We start from the raw sequence: 22,362 nt of genomic DNA, 5'->3' as shown, positions 1-22,362 counted from the left end.
TTGGTGCAGCACGTAGAAGTCAGCCATAATTGCTTGTGTCATCATGATAAGACAACACACCCCCTGCACCGGCACACCTGTGACTCTGGTGTCATGAGACAGAAGGTGTTGAGCAGCAGCACCTAAAGGAGCGCAAACATAAGCCGGTGAGTGATAAAGCTTTGATTTTATCATTAGCCTTAATTATTAATGATCAGTGATGAACTGTAAATAAACTCAGAGACATATTTGAACTTGTGATAGTTCACTGTTGAGAACAAATATCCGGTAGCTCTTTCTGAACAAGGAAATACTTACACAAGTTTCATGCTTTACTACGTAGTAGCAAAAGAGAATCAGGACAGGGAAAATAAACGTTTATATTTGAAAGATTCTAGAAACAAGTGTTTTTAAGGTGTTTCAAGGTTAATTCTCAGTCCCTGGTCATTCAAAATTGGACTTTCACCCTACAGTATAAGGCAAGAACCTTTCAGAAAAAATATTTGATTTGTGCAAACAATGCATGTCTGTAAATTAGTCAACAATGAAAACATCAGTAATTAGGATGTAGTTTTTAATTTACTTTAATGACTGAATAGGTATTGTACTTTTGAAACAAGGTATATGGTGTAATTTATTTCACTAATTAATAAATGAAATTATTCCTTCATTGAAATGAAATGTCCAACTTCACTGTTTATTTTACTATTTTACTTGTATGCATTTCTCACAAAAACATTTTTAAACTTAAGACATTTTTATAGACATTTTGAGCTGCTGTTTTTCTTGATTTTCAGGCTGAATTTGTGTGAGTAGTTTTGGTGCGACACATATAAAAAGAGAAAAACATGTGTTCAGATCTCACTGAACTCTGTCATTCTTTGCAAAGTTTAACTGTCAAATGAATAAAATAAGTGTTTTTGTTGTTTGCCGAAGAAAATATTTCTCAAGAGCTTCATAGCGTTTGATAGAATCAGTGACAAAGAGGTTTGACAGTGTTTGCGTTCTTTTCTGCCACAGTCAATGTGAGATTGATTGATCTTATTCCTAATCAAACACCTAAACTTTAACCAAGGCTCTGATCTAACACAAAGCCCACATGTTAAGTATAAGTATAAATGTAATGTGTGAAATTGCCAGGGTGTCTGGTGTTGTTTGGAAAAGTCATTTGGATAAATAAAATATAACATGTTAATATAAATAACATGTAAATACTGCATTCAATGTGTTGGTTCAAACATGTATGAGAAGTCATTTAAAAATAAATAAAATAGAATAGCTATATAGACAAATATTCCCATCTCCTCCATGGAGTGCATTTTAGGCTATTTTTATGGTGGTTTTCTTTGTGTCATTTGATACACTTTTCATCTGTGGCCCTATTCATCACAAACATAATAATGTGTTCTTTCTCTTTATGAAACATTGATATGGACCAGCACACTTGTTGTTTTTGCTCCTGGAGGGTTTGTATAGATTTATTAGATGGGTTTCTTCATGTGGTCGGCTCAATAAACATACTTTTATTTGCTTCTTGCAAATGGACGAATGAGGTAATTACACACACCTGTGAAAAAGCTGAGCAGTAAGTTGCCTATCGAATTTCTTATGGCAGTTTAAATTTCAGGTGATGCTTAGTGTGTACCGTACTTACCCAATCTCAAAAATTACAACTCATCAAGCATTAAAATAATAATGTGTGTTTAATTTAACGAATCACTTCAATAATAAACTAGTCCAGAGTCAATACACTAAAGGTTTCTAGCTTTTTAGCTTAAGCTTGGCTCAGTTTAAAATAATTACTTTAAACCTTATTTATTGTACATGTTTGGTACACGCTTGTATAAAATGTTTTCTCTGATGACATCTTACACCATCTTTGAGCCTACTTATAGGTGTTGTCTTTGTGTGTGATTGTTTGTAGATGAGTAGTATAGTATTTCAGCATTCTTTCTACCAATGCTTCTTTTGTCTTATTACCTTTGTCCTGGAAAGTTAGAGATCGGTATAGAAAAAAAAAGATTGCCGCACCCTGATTCCTGTCTACCACAAACCCTGAGGGACAAAGACAACAATAGCAAAAACGGTTCTTTCTTAAAGCTTTGTTGTGTAATATGTAAGCATCCAGGTAAACATGTTTCAAGGCACCTAAAAAACAACTTGTGATGTGGATAAGGTGAGTTAATAGATAAATGTGTTAAAAATGAATGTATGCTACATCATGGAGTGAGATGGTGAATAGAGACTATGTCACATGCTCTCTCTTATTGCCTCCTCAGTGAATTAAAAAAAAACCCTATACCATCTCATGAGACTGATCACATCATGAGATCCCGCTGCCTTTTCCTACTGATTTACCTTCTGGGAAACTCGTTTGGTAAGAGGAAGAAATGTGTTTAATGTATCCAGTACACAAGCAACATCTCTCATATGTATTTCTCTGTTTGAAAAGTACAGCGGTCATGTAGCCTATACAGTGTATTCATATGGTCTGCTGTAGATTTCACTTTTATTTAATTTAGGATACACTGATAAGTACAGCATTGCTCAGCAGCCAGTGGAGCCAAACATTATTTAACCTTTTTAATGATCATAAACAAAACCTCTTTGTTCAATAGTCAAACATCGACCTGTAAACACTCAAACTAGTTGTGTGAACCAAATAAAGAGATTTTTTTTTTTACTGGCTGTGAATCAAGTTATACACATACCATCACCAAAGGAACCTACAAACCTGATTTGATGTCCATCAGATAAAGCAAACATATTCATATAAGCAGTATAGGTTAGTCAGTGTTTGCACTAATACTAATACCATATCAACCAGACTAGAAGCCATTCAAATGTATGAATATACCAATAGCAGGCTTTAATACACTAAGACAGGGTTAAAAAAAAAAAAAAAACAACTTAACTTTTCTCATCTGAAACCTAATCTCTGACCAAAAAGTGCAGTGTTTGCTAAAAAACAAGCCATTCAAAATACTTCCACTACATGTGACCTGTAAATAAACCTGCCACTGAATGGTGCATCTTGCAATCACACTGATTAATTTAAATTCATCAATAGTTTTGCTGTATTAATAAAAGCTTGCAATTAATTCCAGCTAATTCTCACTAATCAGCATCTGTTATCATTATAAACAAATGCTTAGTCAAGTTGTTTCAACCACTTCTACTAAAACTGATGCAATTCTGTGATGTCATGACAGTGGCTCCTCAGTCATCCATATTGTGAACATCAGACCCCTCATTCACAAATGATGAGGGGTGTGTTTGTCATGTAAGACTAATGTCCTTTATAGTCAGCGTCCTGTGTCCTAGTGTGGAATGAAAGGTGTAAATATGATTAATCCACAATTAAATGTTTTTTAATATGTAAATAAATGCAATACATTATATATATAAAATGTGGTTAAAGTTTAAAGAGACAGGAGAATGAACTAGACAAAGTGTAGAAGAAGGTAAAGCTACATCTGTATAATGAAGTTTTTCAATTTTTTGGTAATTTTACCATAATTTGCTAAATTTGTCAAACCTTTAAATTTCTTACAAATGATGCCATTTTACTTTACAATAATGAAATGTTGCCATTGATACATACATAAGACTACAAGTGTTGAAAACAATCATAACAATAGTGTTCTTTATCAGAGAAAAGTTGGTTAAAAACTATTATAAAATGAATGGCTAGCGATATTTATCATTTGATAAAAGGTATTTCATTTTATTTTGCTGAGATCTCAGGCTTAACAGTCATTTTTGTTCTACTTTCAACAGGAGGATCAAGCGCTCAGAGGTAAGAATAATTTGTCTCAGAGAAAACCAACATTGCAGTTTGTAACTGAACAATAAAGCACAAAGTAATTCATTCGGAAAGACTACAGTACATACTGTTCTAAAAGAACTGAACATTTGTTGTTGTCTTTTATCTCTAATGTTTATCCGGGCGTCTGATGGAAACCTTTAGAAATACATCATGCACGACGAACGAAGCATGTGGTCAGGTATGTGAAGCTGTCACATGTCGCATCGCTCTTGTCTTTATTTTTATGTAATATATTACTATTGATTAGACAACATCATCTGATCCCCTTTGAAATGAAGGGTTTAAAGGTTACATTACATCCGCATTTTTCCTGTTTGCTTGAGGGCAGGTTCTCTGATTGTGTACTAAACAAATGATTGGCCAAACTGTGAAGGGAGCGGCTTTTTGTTGATTCAATGTGTTTGATCAAATTAATATCATATATCTGACTAACAGGCAAGCATATCAAGCTAAAAACACGCTGTTTAATATTACGGTAAACCGACTTATTGACAGTCACAGATAATTTTAGATAATAATTTGAGACTGGGCTGACACTTTAGCCATATTGAATAAATGTATTAGATTACATTCCAATTAGAAGACAACAAGGGAGTAAGCCGGGACACTACTCTGTTCAGTTTCTTATTCAATTGACAATAAGAATGTAGATCACTGATCAGATCACTGATGTGCTGTGTTGTTAGATTCCACCAAAATAAGTTTGTCATGCATTAATGCAGGTGTTCATCTTGGATTGTTTTTTTTGACAGGTCACAATTGTAATGTCATTTTTGTATTGTACAATAAAGTGAAATGTGCATTTCAAAAATCCCACACCTAACTTTTGGGTGAGCATTTACACCAGGGAGTTGGCAAGGAAGGAAGATTATTTCACAACTTGGTACTTTGAGTTACAGATGAAAAAGCTTTTCACACGTACTCTTTTTAATTAATATACAGAGGTATTCTGAAGTTACATTAAAAAATGTAGGTTTAGATTTTATATTAGTAGTTGTCATGGTTCAACCCTGAATAGGGAAAGCAGTGATAGAGAACACATTATTATTCAAAGGATCAAATTCTCTTAAAACTAGGGTTCCCTGGCAAATAATCTAACCACAATATGTTGTGTAAATTAATTTCTAATGTCCTTTTGTTTTTCATTCCAAGATGGCAGAGCCGACACACAGTTTCCTACAGTGTGTTGGACTGCCTTCGACAGACACAGGAACAGACCATTTGCGGAGGTTGAAAGAAATTCTTGAAGCAACAATGGACATCTACACCTTCATGGTACGGCTCCTCACCCACCACTGGGAATGTTGTCACACATTCACGCCCGACCAGTTTGTACTGTAAAAATATTTTATGTGTTATGTCATGGGTGCAAACCCTGTATTATTAAATTGCACGTCAACTCTTTTTTTTTCTTTTTTTTTACAGCGATCCAGCTTAAATGGTGTGCCACTAATGAGCCTCCAAGGAGAGCTGCTGTTAAACCCAACAGTGGACCCTCTCCGGAACGAGGCCCTCGTCCAAATGTGGATGGAGGTCAAAATGAAGCCACTATTGAAATCTGTAACAAAAAACTTTCTCTCCTGCCTCAGCACCAAAAATTTTAGCTGCTCCACCTACCAGACAATGTATGTACCCGTCAATGTTCAGGTTTTTTCTCATGCTGTCTTTGTTGCATACACTTTTCAGGCCATTTTGTCTTTTTTTACAGGGTGAAGGAACTCAGCCACCATTATTCAGAAATGAGTCCAGTCAGACAAAAGTGGATCTACACATTCTTTATGTACCCTTTCCTTTCTGGAGACAGGGTTTCCGGTAATGGAATCACAGTCATGTATCTTTCCTGTTATGCCTATAATCCAGAAATGGGCGATTTTGTGATAGATCCGAGGGCCACATTATGAACAATCATGTCAGAATTTTGAATAATGACCAATCTGAGAATGAATGCAAGAAACAAACAACAAAGGGTTTTCACTTTATTTTTAAGTGACAGAACTAGACTATGACTAGAAAAAAAAAAAACATGAAATACAATGTAAACTAATTCAAAATATGTTGGTATTTTTGTCAACTATAAAACATGAGGTGAAACTTTAAAAAATGAATATATTTATATCTTAGTCGACTATATCTGTAACATATTTAGTTGACTAAAATCATAATGTCATTTGGGTGACTAAAAAAGACTATAACTGAAATACTACAAATGACTAACTTTAGACTAAACATAAGTAGAATTTTAGAGAAAAGACTAAAACTAAATCAAAATTTGCTTTCAAAATAAACACTGGTATTTATGTTGTCATTATGTATATTTCTTATGGTTTTGTTTTTGTTTTGTAATTTGTGCCTTTTGGTTTGGGGCTGCAAAAAATTTGGCCAAGGGCCAGATGTAGCCAGCCCCCAGGAGGCCAGTTACCCATGGGCCTGTACTATGAAGCTGGATAAACATATCATAGCTATCGCTCTGTTAGCAGGCTAAACCTAACCAAACCTGTACCGAGCTGGTTATCATTCCTTTAAGCCCTGGGTTTTCAATGTGGATCAGTGCGCGCTCATATGAAAATGTAATTTGACAGTTTGATAAACATACCACTTGTTTTTTATATTTGTACTTGAATTACAATTAGATAGCATTTACTTGTTTCATACCTTTTTGTACTTGTAAAGGAAAAATGTGTAATTACTGATATTGCGATATATCCCAATGTATATTATATTGTTTAGTATCGGGATATATTGGGATATATCATGTCATGACATGCAAATCGTAATCATATCGTAACATCAGATTCATGGCAATGCTCACCCCTACTACAGTATATACAGTACATCAAGTCCAGAACTTTTATCGGTCTGCTTACTGGTGCATAACCTTGAGCTCACATACAATGGTCCACACGATCCACGCACATACCAGGATCTTCTAAATATGGGCAGGCCATTTTCCAAGAGAAGTGATTTGTCAGGAGGTGATTGTACGCCCTGATTTCTCATCCAGGTTAGAACCTCTACTGGAGCTTGTTAGGTGCTTACCAAAAGTTACCATGGAGATATATCCAGCTAAGAAATTATTCGCCGTCATAGTACAAGACACACAGGCTTAATCACTGAAATTAGGGCGATAAGAGGAAATCAAGCTTTGTAACATGGGGTTTATGTCTGATTTATTATTGATTTAGTTTTTTAATGGTGGCAGTATCTAGGAGCTTGAGTACAAACTAATATATTTCTAAACATTATATAGAATAATCATAAAAATATATATACATCAAATACAAATCGAAAATAAAAACAGCTAAAAACACCAAAAAAATGTAAAAGGTAAAATTTTAGTATACTGTATATGTTAGGATATGATAACAAATGGATTATCTCAAGTATCATGATTTGTAAGTACAGGTCTCACCCCCTCTTCAGTGTTTTGATAGTAATCTGTGCCACTTTCTCACCAGCTTTATTAGCCCCCCCTTATCGACAGCATGTTTGGTTTGTAAAGACTTGAGATGACTGTTATGGAAGCTTTTCATTGTGGCAACAGTCAACATGTGACATCAGGGTGTCACTTGGTTAGGTTTCGAAATAAAACACGTTGCTCAGGTTTGAGAAAATGGTCAGATAAAGCCTTTCAAAAATTACCATATCAAAGACAATATAAAAGTTTTTTTTTCACATTCACATTTACCGTTTGGTCCTTTTCTCAAGGACCTAACGGTAAAAATTACAAAAAGGTTTCAGTAACTTTATTTAAGCGTGTTTTAAGATTTTACATGTAAGGGCTGGTCTCTTGTATTACAGACATATTTCCATACCGCAATATTGTACAAACTGCACATAATCTCTCAGATCCACCAAAGGTTGAGCCCAGCTCAACATTATTTCAGCTAAAATAGTCATGCCATCCTTCATTAGCAAACACTAATATAACATTCACTGACTATCACCTTAAATGTGTGTTTGTTTTTAGGTTGTATGAACTCAAGTGAGAGCAGCGAGGAGTGGCTATTAAAGAATTTTGGTGCCTTTAGGGTCTTGGCACGAATGACAGATTTTTCAACCCTCAACATGGTCTTTAGCAGGGTAATTTCTGCAACCTAAACAGTAAATGCAAAAAAAAACCTCTATATTTGTGAAAGCTGACACGTCCATATCCATTCCTCCCTTACAGTTGGAGGTTCTTCACTTATTGTCTGCAGCGCAAAAGGCAGAGCTGCTAATAACGCCTGGGGTCCAACTTTTAGACAACACTACAATAGAAGTGCTCTTCCATAGCATAGTGACAGGAAGTCCTGGTCATCCTCCAACAAGCCCTACTTGGAGCAACAACTGGACGAGTCCTGGACACCCAACAAGTTTTCCCACCTTTTCTCCACATCCCACATATGACGCATACCGGCCGTCTCTTCAGAACAGCGTAAGAGATATTCCATTCACAGAGGAGCAGCAGCACAGTGTTACAGAGATTCAAATGGTTCTAAATAAAATTTTGTGTTTATTTCCAAGGTTGTAAATGGATTCATGACAGCGCTCAAACCCATCAGCAGCTTTGTTCATGATTTCATATCCCTGACAAAAGTCGTGAGTTTTCTTTCATTCTGTATCTTGTGATGTTGACATCTGTGACTTCCACTCCTAATCTATAATCTTTTATATCGTATATCAGAGAGGTGTTTCTGAAATGAAGAGCACCACTTTGACACAGTTCCTGCTCAACTGGACTCTGGCTGAACTGGCAGACTCATACAGACCCAGAAACACAGCTTTAGTCCCTGAGATGCCCGAGTTTGATGTGACGAACATGGAGGACTGGTACCAACACGTGGTGATGCCTGTATTGAAGAGGTTCTTGCCACATAAAGACCCAATGCATCCGAACATCACTTTTGCTTTCCAACAGCTTTTGTAAGTAACATTCAGATGTTAGCATCAATTGCAAAAAATAAAGGTATTTAGTAAAAAAATGATGATCAGCAAAAAAAGAAGAAAAAAAGCACTTAATAAAACAAAGGTTCATCTAATGGGGATCGATCATGGGCTTTATGGTTAGCATTAGAGCTGAATATCATTAACCGAACCCATCCCGCCGGGGTCAGTCTCTGCTCAATGATGTAGTGTACAGGACGTACCGCCCTTGCCAGCCAATTTACAGCTCATGTTTCAAAAGCAGTACCCTATCCCATATTATCATTGATAAATCAATTATAAGCCTTTTTAAAAAAAAAACTGGGGGATGGAAAATTATTGTTGTTTTTCACAAAAATCTTTGAAATATTTTGGTCTGTGTATAATCCCGTTCAGTATGAATGATGAAAATACAAACTATTATATCTTTTGTTCTGTCTTTAATAAAAGCTTGCTACATTTGCATTTATACCATATTTCTAGGGACTGAGTCATCGTTAGTAATATGTTTACCCTCTCCTCATTCAAGAAGCTCTTGAATTCGATTAAAAAAAATCTCAATCTCAGGATTCTTTTCTTTTGGCAGATTTGTTACCATTAGTCAATATAGTGACAAAGAAGGTCTGGCATTGGGGACACTCACCAAATCAAGGAAAACTCACAATTAGTTTTTAATGGAAATACGTTGTAGTTTTAAACTTGGATAGTATAACATTTGATGGTTTTAAACACTTCAAAAGATAATATTTTAATGGTAAACCAAAAAAATTATCAGGTGGTAATTTTGAAAAGACAATTGATTCCCTTTTAAAATCAATAAACTGCCTTTGATTAAAACCAAAGTGCATTACTGCGATGTATAGGCTACAACATAAGAAATTTGCTTTTTGCTGATCATCATACTCTAAATAAACAAAAAAAATAAGAAAATAATCAGTGTCCTGAGCAGCAGTTTTATCAGCAAAATCAAAAGAGAAAACATTTCAATGAAGAAACGTTCCTACCATTTACTGTTAGATGTGGTATTCTGGGCAGTATTCTTCTATTCTTCTACATAAATATATCCATTTAGAAGAAGAACTACTGATGTAAATCCCCATGTAACAATAGGTTGTTCTGTAGAAGGAATGGTGCTGCTTTGCCACTCCTGCTCAGGTATGTCATTCTTTTCCTCTTCTATATTGTGTGCAGCTTTTTGGATCAAGACAATGAAACCACTGTAATCCTGGATGTCTGCAGCCTCACTCTTGATGGAAACCCTTGTGGGGTGAGCCCCCCCCCCCCCCCCCCCCACATCACCACCACCACACTATTATTGAATGCCTCCTATGCTACACACTGTTCCTTTACATAATAAATCATCTTAATAATAGCTGTATGTGTATGTTTCACCAGCTGACTGATGTAGTGGAAAATGTAGCCCATGTTTTGCGCTGCGCTGCTCAAACCGACCTAAAGTTGACAGAACAGACGCTCATGAGGCTGGTTATAGAGCTGACCAAACGCCTGAACGTACTGATCAGAGAGTTGTCCAAAATGGTTGGTATTTAAAGAAAGCTGTCATGACCAACCATCATAGATTTACTCATCGTCATCCTTACCTACCGTAGGACCTCAAAGAGGTGGCTGACGAGCTGCAGCAGATCTTTACTCAGGCTGAACCTCCGTCTCTGACAACGGAACACCTGGAGGACCCTGACTTCATCCTCAAATGGTTTGAGGTCAAGCTGATGCCCCTCCTGCCTGCTGTGCCTCCACAACTCCTCTCCTGCCTTAGCACCAAGAACTTCTCCTGCCCTGTTTACCAAACTATGTAAGTGGACTGAGATTCAGGTCAATATTTTTACACAAATGTACAAAGTTAGTATCCTACTCCTCCTGTGTCTAGTGTGAGAGCACTCAGCACTCATATGGGCAAGGCAAAAGATAATCCAGTATACAGTCAAATAATCTTCGAGAACTTCATCTTCCCTTTCCTACTGCATCACAACACCTCAGGTAAGAAACTCCATTGATAAATAATACAATTTTTTTTTAATCTATTTATTTATTTGTTGGTTTCTTTGTTTATCTCAAACAAAAACACATCTGGCAACAAATGTAAAAGAACAGTGCAAGTTTTAAAAGAGACTGAAGGAACCAAAGCTTATCATGTTCTCACACCCCCACCCCCACTTGCTTCTTTACATCTTCATAAAGGGGGCTGGATCCTTATGCACAACATAATCCCTAAATGTTTAAACCTTTAAAATACTGCTTTTGAATCATATAAACTCAACAAAATCCTCTCCAAATTAAGTACAAATAAGGACTAATTTTTTTATAGCTATCCAGGAGTAATTGTTTGTACCAAATGAATGCACATTTCTGTGTCTCCATGTACATTATTTCAAAGTCTAACTTTACACAAAGAGATACATATACCTTTCAGAGTTGAATGGATGGCCAGTTGCTGAAATCTATTATTCCCTCTTAAATTGTATGTGTCCTCTCTGAACATGAACATCCTGTTGAAAGTTATTTAATAACACATTTTTAGTTGCCTCAACCAGAATTTAACCGAACTTGAAAGTACCAGATTTTAAGAACAAAGAATTAGTATGACGAAGGCAGTAGAGCTCACACAGCAGTGATGACAGACAATTGTTGCATATTCATATATTGATTATAGACAAAGCAGAGAGTGACAAAACAATGCGCTCATCTGTTGACATTTCCAATTGCGGATTTGTAGGAAGTTAATAGTTACTTAATAAAAGCAAACAAATGGGTCCGATCCACACTCTAATGCTCATATCTTATCAAGTAAACCTGGTTTAACTTTTTCACAGATTTAAATGTCATTTAGTGTTAGGAAAACATCATGGCAAAGTCTGTCTCATTTGTAAATGAATCACATTAACCCGCCTTCATTCACATTTTTTCTGTCTGTCGGAAATTCATGGAACAGGGAGTTTTCCTGAAACCTAAAAGATAAAACACACTTTTAGTTTGAAAGGCCTTATCCATTGAAGGAGAACGTTATAGGTGTTTTTAATAGACCACATTTTTCTGTCCGAGCCACAGTGAAAATCACTTTCTTTCTCTTTCCCATACTATCAACAACACATTTACATTTGTTTTTGTGGAAAGCCTGCTTTTATTAAAAACTAGGAACTTCCTACATTTCCGCATTAGGAAATGCCACATTTGGAAATTTTTTAGACGAGAGATGTTTACATAAAGTGAAATGGGTCCACTGGCTTAATAAGCTGTTTTAGATTTCAAACATTCAATGCTTTATGGCACTCAAGTGACTGAGCCCGACCTGAAGCAGAGCTATTGTGTTTTTTATGCCTTTACTTTTATAATCTGCAAACAGTCAAATGCTTTTGCTCCTGCTACTGTGTCTTCATTGGTTTCATTGTAATAAGTAAACTGTTCCTTTACAGAAGGCTTTAGCTATTTACTGTCTTACTGTTAATTTGAGCATGCCTAACTCAAGGGCTGCAGATCAAAAGTGGCCCGTTAATATAATTTCATGTAACTGGATTAACGTAGAAAAAATAGATATGGATCATCATACAAGTATTTTTATTTTCATAAGCCCTATTTGCACTGTATTAGGTTTACCTAGAGACCACATGTAAAAAATAAATGGCCCCCCAACGTCTGCTTTTTATGTGGCGCATTCGCACGAGATAACCGAAGTCTGAGATTTTTTTGAAATTTACGGACATCTGAAAACGTGAAACAGTGTGAGAGTTGATGTTAAAACAACTTTGCAGAGTTTTGACCACAGCTCGGTGCTGTGTTACTGCTAGTGCTAGCAAGCTGTATTAAACAGAAGGCTACAAACACAGTGCAAAACAGGACCATCTACCATTTGCTCCTTCTCTTTTTGTACGGGCCGATAAGGTTTTGTTGGCCCAGGACCCAAGGTTTTCTAAACACTCCAACGCAGCCTCCATTCTTCACCAAAAGTAAATAAACATGTGTTCCGGTGTCACTGTCTGTGTTTACTTCATACTGAGATCGATTATGAACATATATGCGCATGTGTACTACCGGAAAATTCATTTGCTAAAAAAAAAAACAATTATTCAGTTTTATTTATTTTTGTTTTTAAACACATGTTTTATTAGTTTATTGGATTAGGCTAGGGTTAGGGTTGAATGCGTGCATATATGCTCATAATCAATCTCAGTACGAGGTGAATTCAGACCGTGACACCTGAAACAAAACAATGCGTAATGACGAATCAGATCCCGCCCATTTCTGTCCAAATCACAGAGAGGCCTATTCGCATTAGATTAGTATTATCACAGAGACCTCGGAGTTCAGCATAATATAGTAGGTAATTTGTGGGGGAATTTTTACTTTACAAATTACTGACATGGCCGATTTGCATGGGATTAACGTCACAGACATTCTCCACAATTATTACAAATCGTACAGTATGTGGTCCCTAGGTAGAACTAATCCCGTGCGAATAGGGCTATAATAATAAATGACCTTCAAGAAAAGGAGTTTGGCACTGAATATTTGAGAGATAGTTTGAGACTGTGTTTTATATTCTTCAGGTTTTGTCCTTTTGCTGTACAAAAAGCGTGTTTTTTGTTTTAGGGTGATCATTTTTCTGCTTTTAGTTCACATATGCATTTTGGATTTGAATTATTACAGATCCCCAGTGTGTAGTAGGAAACAACAGTAGACAATGGCTGGAAGACAACTTTGCTTACTTTTCAAAGTTTGCTTTCATCACTGACTTTTACAAACTATATCCACAATTCTCTGGGGTGAGTAAGGATAGCACAGGAGACATTATCAATATCTACCTTCAATGCAGACTGCAGATAGTAAAACAATAAGGTTAATGGGTTTTTTTTTGTATTTTTTCATCTCCTGTACAGGTTGAGGTCATCCCAGTCTTGTCCCCAAAACAGCTAGCAGAGCTGATACTGCTGCCTCTTCCTACACCACCAAAGAAAGAGGAGGTCATTGATGCCGTGTTTCAGTATTTAGTTGGGACTATGGGACCCAACTATTTCACTGAGGTCCTCGAGATCATGGTGCAACTTGCTAAAGAGGTAATGGCTTTTGTTTGGGACACAAGTGTTTGTCAAATGTAACCAATTTTTATCATGTACTGTGTTTTATTCTCTCCCTCAGGTCCATCCCACCTGTAACGTCTTCAAACATATGTGAGTGCTGTTAGATAGTATTGTGTTTTTTACAACAAGGAAGCTATCCTTCACAGGAAGTGTTGATGCGAAGCAACCAACACCTGCCTTGAAACAGGGGAAATCTATGAACTTTCTTCCCATTTGTGTTCCCATAATGACATTAGTAATGTGAATTCTAAAAAGAAAAAGGCATGAGTGAATTATCAACACCTGTCATGACTTTTGCACTCTCATCCTGACCATACGATACATTTTTAGCTATTTTACCAACACCAAGCATCAGAAAATGGAAACCCATTAATGTGTGTTGCTGGAACATTTTAGTTTGAATGATCACACTGTGTTCTTGCCTTTTGAGGGCGTAAACATCCAACCTGTTGGAAGAAGCAGATATTTCCTTTACCTATTCATTGGTAGTCAGATTATAATATCTTATAGAACAAATAGCTTGTCATGGGGTGTGAGTATTTGGAGGGCTCTTACTAAGAATAAATTCATGACACCAAAAACCATCTAGCCAAGACAAATTGAAGAGAAAAATAAACAGTCCAAAATACGGAGCAAACCACCTTGAACAAACTAAATGTATGTATTATTAACACAGACTGAGTGGGGAATGGTAACAATGGACATCAAATCAACATCCACTGGTCACACTTTATTTGAAGTTTTATAAATAAGGCTGACAATACGCTGTCATTAGCATGAATAAGGTGTCATTAAGGCTGTCATTAAGGGTCATTTGCTAAATTATGACACCTTTCGCTAAATTATGACACACTTGGAACTATGTTGGCATTTTTTGGGTTTGCTGGAAGGATCGAATGGGGTTAGGGGTTAGGGAAACGGAGTGTTAGGGTTAGGGTAACAAACGACACTTAATGACAGCCTTCATGACACCTTATTCATATTAATAATAGGTGTCATGTCATATTAATGACAGCGTAATGTCAGCCTCATGTATAAAACTTCACACTAAAGTCTTACCTCCCACTCAGTGCTCACACACACCTTAAGTAGTGGGGAAGGAAATTAGTTGATGAAAAACACCTGAGTGGGAACATTATGTGAAGGAAGGACTACGAGAACTCTCACACAAACATACTGAGAAGAAAGGGAGTGAATACATAGACAGGAAACAATTACCAACAAAGACAATATTGAGAACTGAGAATTACCAGAACACGTGACTAACCATAAACTAAACAATTTCTCTAACAGGAATGACAGCAATAAAATTAAAAACTGGAGCCCCACTGCGTTTTGGGAAAAGGAAAGAAACTGCACCACAATTCAACTAAATGTGTTGATGGGGGAACACTTTAACCGAACAGATTGAGAAAAAAACAACCACCAACACCAGATCATTATCTGGTCAAGGGATTTATTTACATTTTAATAGTTTTTTATAGCGAGTTGTAAACTTGCACAATATACTACAATATAGTATAAAACAATTAAAATAAAATGGTAAATATATATGTAGAGAGCTTGATAGAGACAATTGGACTAGACTCAAATAAACTCACTAATATGTATTTTGAACAAGGACATCTAGAAAAAAATTGAGATTACAGATTGTGGAAAAAATATGTCCTGATATGTAAGTGTCCTATGGGGGTCACACCACTGTTTGATTGTGGCCTGGGTTTTCTATGAACACACAATGGATTTCTCTGGGTTCTATGGTACGTTTCTCAGCGCTTTCTGGAAAATTTGATGGATGGATTGAAGCAGATGGCTTTGAAATCTGCTTTTTAAATATTTTGCTGATGAAACAGCTTTCTGAATTCTTTGCACTTACTTTCTCTGCATTTTGTCTTCTTTGTGCGGCAGCTTTACGAGACTATATCATGCTGCACCAAAGGTGCCTCCAGACACAGAACCACTCATATGGACTACAATAGATGACCTGATGAGCATTGCACCTGAAGGTTAGTTCCTGTCTACAGCTACACTACTTTTTGCGTTTTGGTCTTGACCACTAATATGAATTCCTATTCTCTGAAATGAATTGTAACAGGCGTATGTCATCTATAAATGAAAGCTATTGATTTAAGTCTTTGTTTCTTTTAACAGACTGTCTGCCTGATAACTTAACGGTAAGTTGTCTTAAGCATACTCGATATACAGTGCTTAATTTGTATATCATCAGGTCTCGGTTTTTCCGGCAGTAAGAGAGACAAAAATGTTGTGGAATAAATTTTTTTAAAGCGCCTTTTGCTAACTAAATGCGCCAATAATATCATGTGAACACAAACAACTAATTGACCTAAATGTTTAATAAAAGAATCAGCGTTAAAGAAGCATGGACAATTGCCTATTACGGAGCATATCCGTCTCTCTCTGTGTGACAGCTGACAAATCTGCCATGCCAATTTGGCCATTTTCATTACAAAGGTCACCAAACTTTCAGAACACAAAAACCCACAAATACTAAATATTTATAAACTTTTAACACCCGGTGCGTTAACAACAAATGCGACTGAAGCGACTAGATTACTTTCAAAATCAATGTAAATGACGCGCTCTCAAGCAACGCAACTTGCGTGATTTGATAGTTGAAAAATGTGAACTTTTCAAGCTACTTAAGGCGACAACTCCACCGGCCTTCACTGTCTGAAGAGCCAAGGCAGCAGCCCCTCCCACCCGCTACAGTGAGACGGCTGCAGCAGGAGTGCTGTACACTTCCTCAACTTACTGGGGCAAAATTAGATTAGCCAGATAAGAAGTGATCAGCTCTCTCGATGCAACAGCTCTCTGAGTGCTCTTCTTCGCTCAGTTTTTACATTCAATTTTGAGTGTACAATGAAATTTTCAGTGATTTCAACTCAATAAAAGACGCAGCTGTTCAATTATAATACTTCAACATGTAATCAAAACACCTAAAAGCAAATGAGGTGCTGAAAAAAAAAGAAAAATGAGGTGCTGGATGCAATCAAATAAGTGCCGGTCAAATTCTGGGAGATCTCGCTCCGACAGTATTCAGCCCAAATTAAGCTCTGTCTATTTATAACGTGCAGTGGCAAGCCCTTTTTACTCAAGGCGGAAAAGCATGCAAAGAATAAAGGACCATTATTCCCGTACAGACTGCCTTACTATGACAAAACCTTCCTGGCCGAAGTTTACAGAAAAATGAACACAAGCTTCCCCTTTTTCTTTCAAGCTGACTCAGTAAGAATACTAATTAAAGGCTCATCTATATCCTATTCACCTACATGCTTTTTAGTCACGTGTCAAAACAAAACAGGCTGCTTTATGTAAAAGAGATGTGAGAGCATGAGTCAGTAAGTGATCATTGTTGCCATTGTGACTAACAAACACATATCATATGTAGTAGTATTATTTTAAGCAACTAAACTTTTTTTTTAATTTTTCCTTCAAGATGTTTCACATCTGGAGGCGAGGCTTGGTGTTTCCATTTTATTGGAATTTGTATTAATTGGTTTCTTGTATAGTTTTGGTTTTATGAAGTAACCTGTTTGATTTCCAATTCTGTCCCTCGCAGTGTCCAGTGATCCAAATCAATGGTAAGAACCTCTTATTGTTTGTTAGAGTAAGGCTCATTTTAATTGTTATTGATGTTTGTTTTTAGATTTACAGCTATCTTAAATGACTATTTGGTTATTTGCAGGCTCTAACATCTGCCAAAAAGACAAGCAGGTATCATATTTTTATTTAATACTATATTCAAAATTGTTCAAAATATAATGCTTATTATTTACATGTATTTATTTGTACCCAGCGTGGACCTAGAGTACCATGTAAACACATATTTGCAAAGCTCCTGCAATTACACTTTGGAAAAGTATGCATGTGCACAGGTGAGAGTGATCTTCAGAAAAATACATAAGAAGCTACTGTAGACATTTAAGTGACTCAATCTCAAACACCAACAGTTGGAGAAATTCACAGCCAGTCAGCTAGCATCTGCCCTGATGTGTGACCTACCTGGAAACAGCAGTCGTTCAAAAGTGCTTTGGAAGATGCTGCTCACCACACATTCTGACATTTTGAACCCGGCTCTGGACAACCTTGCTGACATGGTTTGTGACTTCAAAAATCACTAAAGAATGAGCATTTAATATTAATATTATTATTATTCATACAGATTGTTGACATTTGACACTAATTGGCATTTTGTTTTAATCTGAAGTCCATGACAGCAGTGGCACCATCAGCAACAGACATTTTGGACGTGATTGGTGAAATGAGAGTGTCGATGCTTACTGATGAGCAGCTGATGAACAGCAGTGTGATACAACTGTGGTTTTCCAGCAGACTGAGAAGCTTCCTGCCCTTTGCATCAGGAAGGTTTCTGCACTGTTTGAGCAACAGGAACATCAGCTGTCAGTCATACCAGCAAATGTAGGCCTATATCTACTCACCATGTCACACACTTTAACTACTTGGTTTAAATGTCTCTACTCAGCAGCTTGTCTTATCATTTACTATCATATACAGTTGAACATTAATGCTGTTGTTTTAAGTTCTCAGATGGTAATGTGGTAAAGCTAAATTGGCATTAAAAAATGTCCCCGTGTCAGACTTACGGTAATAATGGGATCATTAACAGGTGAATTGCATTGATGCATTGATGACAAGAGCCATTGGCTAGACAGTCATTAAGTCTATAGTAGTCAGTATCCATCAAAACTGCAATGGAAAATAATGAATCAGCAAAAGGTTTCTGGTTAGCCAAAACTTATTAGCATCATTGTCAAAGCTCTTTAAAATACTGCTTCTGCTTGCATGGTGTATACCTTACACCTTGAGATACATACACTAGACTAGTGTCACTGACATTGACATTGTTACTAAGAGGTATTGTATTTTATTTTTTTTCTAAATTAATGTTTTCCATTTTTATAAGGGGAAGTTTAAAATCATCCTCTGTAGCAGTCCTGAAATTTGTTTTGTCTACATTTGAATGTTTTGTCTAAATACTTAAGATAAATGTCATGGGATACGTGGGATTGGAAAAATGGTAAAATAACTGATCTGCTAACTGCACTTTACATGAAATGTTTTTGTCTTTTACCAATTTCAAAATTTGTGTTATGTCAAAGTTTAAGCTCCCATATTGGGTGACATTTATCTAATTTATCCAAACTACAAAGCTCAAAGGTGTTTAAATGAGAAGTAAATGAGAGTTTTGTTTACATGTACTATATTTCAGCTTTTGTTTCCTGTTTTTTGTCAGACTGCATGTATTTGTCCAGAATTTTGAAAACATAACATTACAACAGCAGCAATTGGTGTTAAAGAACTTCATCCTTCGCTTCCTGCTCCAGCAGCCTTCAGGTAAGAAACCGTCTTCGTATTTATGAATAGGACAAAAATATGAAAAATTATACTTTCTTGAAGATATCTTCTTACATCCCAATCCAGGCTGTGTGTTTGCCACTAACAGCAGTGCACTGTGGCTAAAGAACAACTTTGGTCCATTTTCAATGTTTTTGAGCATTGAACAGTTGCTTCATATCAACCCAAACTTTGACCCAGTGAGTTTTATTTGACAATGATGACAGTATTTAAAAGCACTAAGCTGTAAATTATCTCCGCATTCCAAACATTGCATTTGTTTGTTTCTCCTGTTTAGTTGGAAGTCCTACAAACCCTGACTCCCAAGCAGATTGCAGAGCTGCTGGTGTTAAACCTTCCACAAAAAGATCACGTCATCAACAGGCTTTTTAATCATTTATTTAAACCTGATCAACAGAAGAATTTACCAGAGTTTCTTTCCCACCTAATCATGCTCATCCCACAGGCAAGAAACTCTAAAAATTGTCCACTTTATAATGATTTATCTTTTTGTCTCTTTAATAAAGTAATATTTATTATTTTCTTTTTTCTCTCTCAAAGGCCAACCTTTCCTGCTCTTCATACAAAACTCTGTGAGTTTGGATTTTCTTAAGTTTCCAACGTTTTAAATACCTGCCAATGTTCTAAATGCTATAATATTTTACATACATTATATATTTATTGAAATGTGGTTCATTTGTCCAGGTTTACCAGACTGGACATGGCATTGGCTGCAGTTTCAGGGGACATAGCTTCAGCCATCACGCAGTACAAGATGGATTTATCCATGTATATACCATCAGGTGAGAGAACCAGTTAATGCAGTAACTGGTGGCATGCTGTAGATGTTTTGAAAAATACAACTAGCCTTTACAGCAAAAATGATTACATTGGTGAGCAAGTTAAAGAGTTAGAATTAAGTTCCTGCCTAATTTCACACCTTTTCATTGCAACTATCTAACAATGACAAGCAGTTAGACTTTGAGCCATTGACTTTTAGTGAGTTTAGGATAGGATTTACCAACAAATGTAGTCGATTTACCATTTGATTGATTTTATATTGAAAAAAAAAATTACAGTGAATGTTATTACCTTTATTAGGAGTCAGACAGCCAAAACTGCAAGGAAACTATTGTTATTCTGCATGTTGTTCTTCTTCGAAGGAAATCATTCTTCTCATGCACAATCACCATATTTTGTACAAAGATCCAGAAGTCTCTTCCCAAATTGCTTCAGCTGCAAAAACCTAAAATCTCTTGCCACATTTTTTGTTAAATTAAAAAAAAAATTGCCACAGTGCATGCTAACAATTAGTCAATGCAAAAATTGCTGGATCCATTAAAGCATTGTTAAAAACAAATATTCCCAACATCTCTCTTCTGTCTAGATGCAATATGTGTATTTCTTTGGATTTTTGTCTTAAAAACAAATTATTTTTTCTTTTCTTTTTTTTTTTTTTTTTTTTACAGCTGCTCGAAATCTGCCTTTATTTGTTAACAGCAGCTGTCTTGTTTTGCCTAAAATTTCCTGGCCATGACCATTGCTGCGCAGCAACTATAATTTATACTTGGATAGGATGACCAGACATCCCGATTTACGTCCCATGTCCCGGTCGATTTCCCCCAAACCATTTATTGGTCCCGTTTTTTCACATGTTCAGTCTCGGTTGTCCTGTTTATTAGCAAATGGACGTCTGTTGCCGTTGACAGAAAAGACCCTGAAAGCAGCAGCGCATTTCGCTTAAAAACGTGATCTCTGTGGACTGTGATCGGTCAATCACAACAGTTGCCATAGTAGTGCTTGCAATATAAACCAATTAAAGAGCTCAAAAGTCTTCCATGCGTTTAACAACTCGATGTTAATTGGTCGATGGCATTGACAATATTATTAATTTGCTTCCTCTCATGCTTTCTCATTCAACATGCCAAAAAAAACAAGTTTGTTTGATTATTTAAAACCATTTTATATTAACTTAAAATGTTGCTTTTTTTTTTTTTTTTTTACTATTTTTGTGACCTTTATTCATTACAAATAAAAGCACATGTAAATAGTTTCTTCTTTGGTTAGATTACTCGTTCCGGTTTGGATTTTAAAAATCTGGTCACCTTATACTTGCGCCAATTATTCTGGAAGAAAATGTTTGTTATCGTCTGGTTAAAGTCTTCTTCGGTTTCTTCTTAACGTCTCTCAGCCTGTGTTTCATCTTTGACATATAATCTTCCATTTTAAAGTCAGTTAATAAAAAACGAGTGATCGCTTCCCTTGACTTCCTCTGCACTGCTGCATACCGTAGAAAGCAGTATATTTGGGCTCACAAGCCCCGCCCATGAGGCTACAGCTGTATTTGCCTCAATGCATTTTTGCTGCAGTTTTATGATTGATCATTGATACTAGCCATACACATCACACATACTGTACATATACACATCATCTAATTCAGTTGATCTATATTATGTAAAAGCTGTATAACATTAAACATAACACTAGCAACACAATCTATTATCCCTGAAAGCAGCAATTTGAATGCGATTGCGCAATCACGAGACGAGGCTATATGATTATTATTTGCTTCACAGCCCATCTCGTCTCTGTATTTGAACTAGAATTGCAGAATTTCAGTACTTTTTTATCACAGGTATACAGAAGAACTCAAAAGCAACACAGGAAGGAGTAGACAGATACTGAAATATCTAAATAAGATTGAATAAACGGGCCCCGCACAAAACCAGGAAGACAACTGAAATATTCCCCACTCGGATTTGTTATTTAATAAAGAACTCAGATTCCACACTTAATAATCAAAAACAGGAACTCTCAATTCCCCACTTTAATAATCAAACTCAGGAACTCTCAAAAATATATTAATTTGATTTGACCATGAGTACCTTATGTTTTAAGTTGTAAAACTTTTTTCTTTTTTTTTTTTTTTTTTTTTTTTTTTTTTTTTTTTGAAGAAAAATAGAACATTTTACATACAATTATTTATTTTTTTTTATATACAAAATTCTTCTTTTTTTTTTTTTAAACGACATACAAGGACAAGACATACATATACAAACTTGAACCCCCACATCCTTACCCTAACATTCCCCGAGCACACCTCTTAAAGGGAAAAAAAAAAAAAAAAACTAGATTGAATATAATAATAAAAAAAAAAAAAATGACAGAATATTTAAAACAGGT

General features: G+C 36.0%; 1 protein-coding gene across 1 annotated transcript; it reads left to right on the top strand.

The window, feature by feature from the left end:
* Positions 1-17,844, top strand: mslnb (mesothelin b). Its single transcript, XM_028434465.1, has 24 exons — positions 1-146; positions 2,259-2,356; positions 3,760-3,778; positions 3,950-3,986; positions 4,961-5,083; positions 5,234-5,433; positions 5,517-5,620; positions 7,776-7,888; positions 7,977-8,222; positions 8,312-8,386; positions 8,472-8,710; positions 9,902-9,977; positions 10,106-10,249; positions 10,321-10,523; positions 10,599-10,708; positions 13,373-13,488; positions 13,603-13,779; positions 13,862-13,893; positions 15,712-15,809; positions 15,955-15,977; positions 17,384-17,405; positions 17,510-17,538; positions 17,621-17,699; positions 17,775-17,844. Exons 2-24 carry the CDS (start codon positions 2,305-2,307, stop codon positions 17,819-17,821), a joined length of 2,364 nt encoding a protein of 787 aa, XP_028290266.1. The 5' UTR covers positions 1-146; positions 2,259-2,304; the 3' UTR covers positions 17,822-17,844.
* The last annotated feature ends 4,518 nt before the right edge of the window (positions 17,845-22,362 follow it).

Source organism: Gouania willdenowi, chromosome 1 (genome assembly GCF_900634775.1).
Source record: "Gouania willdenowi chromosome 1, fGouWil2.1, whole genome shotgun sequence".
Lineage (NCBI taxonomy): Eukaryota > Metazoa > Chordata > Actinopteri > Blenniiformes > Gobiesocidae > Gouania > Gouania willdenowi.
Note: the sequence above shows the minus strand (reverse complement) of the source record. Positions and strands in the feature narration are given on the sequence as shown.

Excerpts from the sequence above, each read along its gene's own strand:
- mslnb (XM_028434465.1), top strand. The coding sequence starts at position 2,305 with ATGAGATCCCGCTGCCTTTTCCTACTGATTTACCTTCTGGGAAACTCG. Across the intron at positions 3,987-4,960 it reads CGAACGAAGCATGTGGTCAG|ATGGCAGAGCCGACACACAG; the intron begins GTATGTGAAGCT and ends TTTCATTCCAAG. Across the intron at positions 5,084-5,233 it reads TGGACATCTACACCTTCATG|CGATCCAGCTTAAATGGTGT; the intron begins GTACGGCTCCTC and ends TTTTTTTTACAG.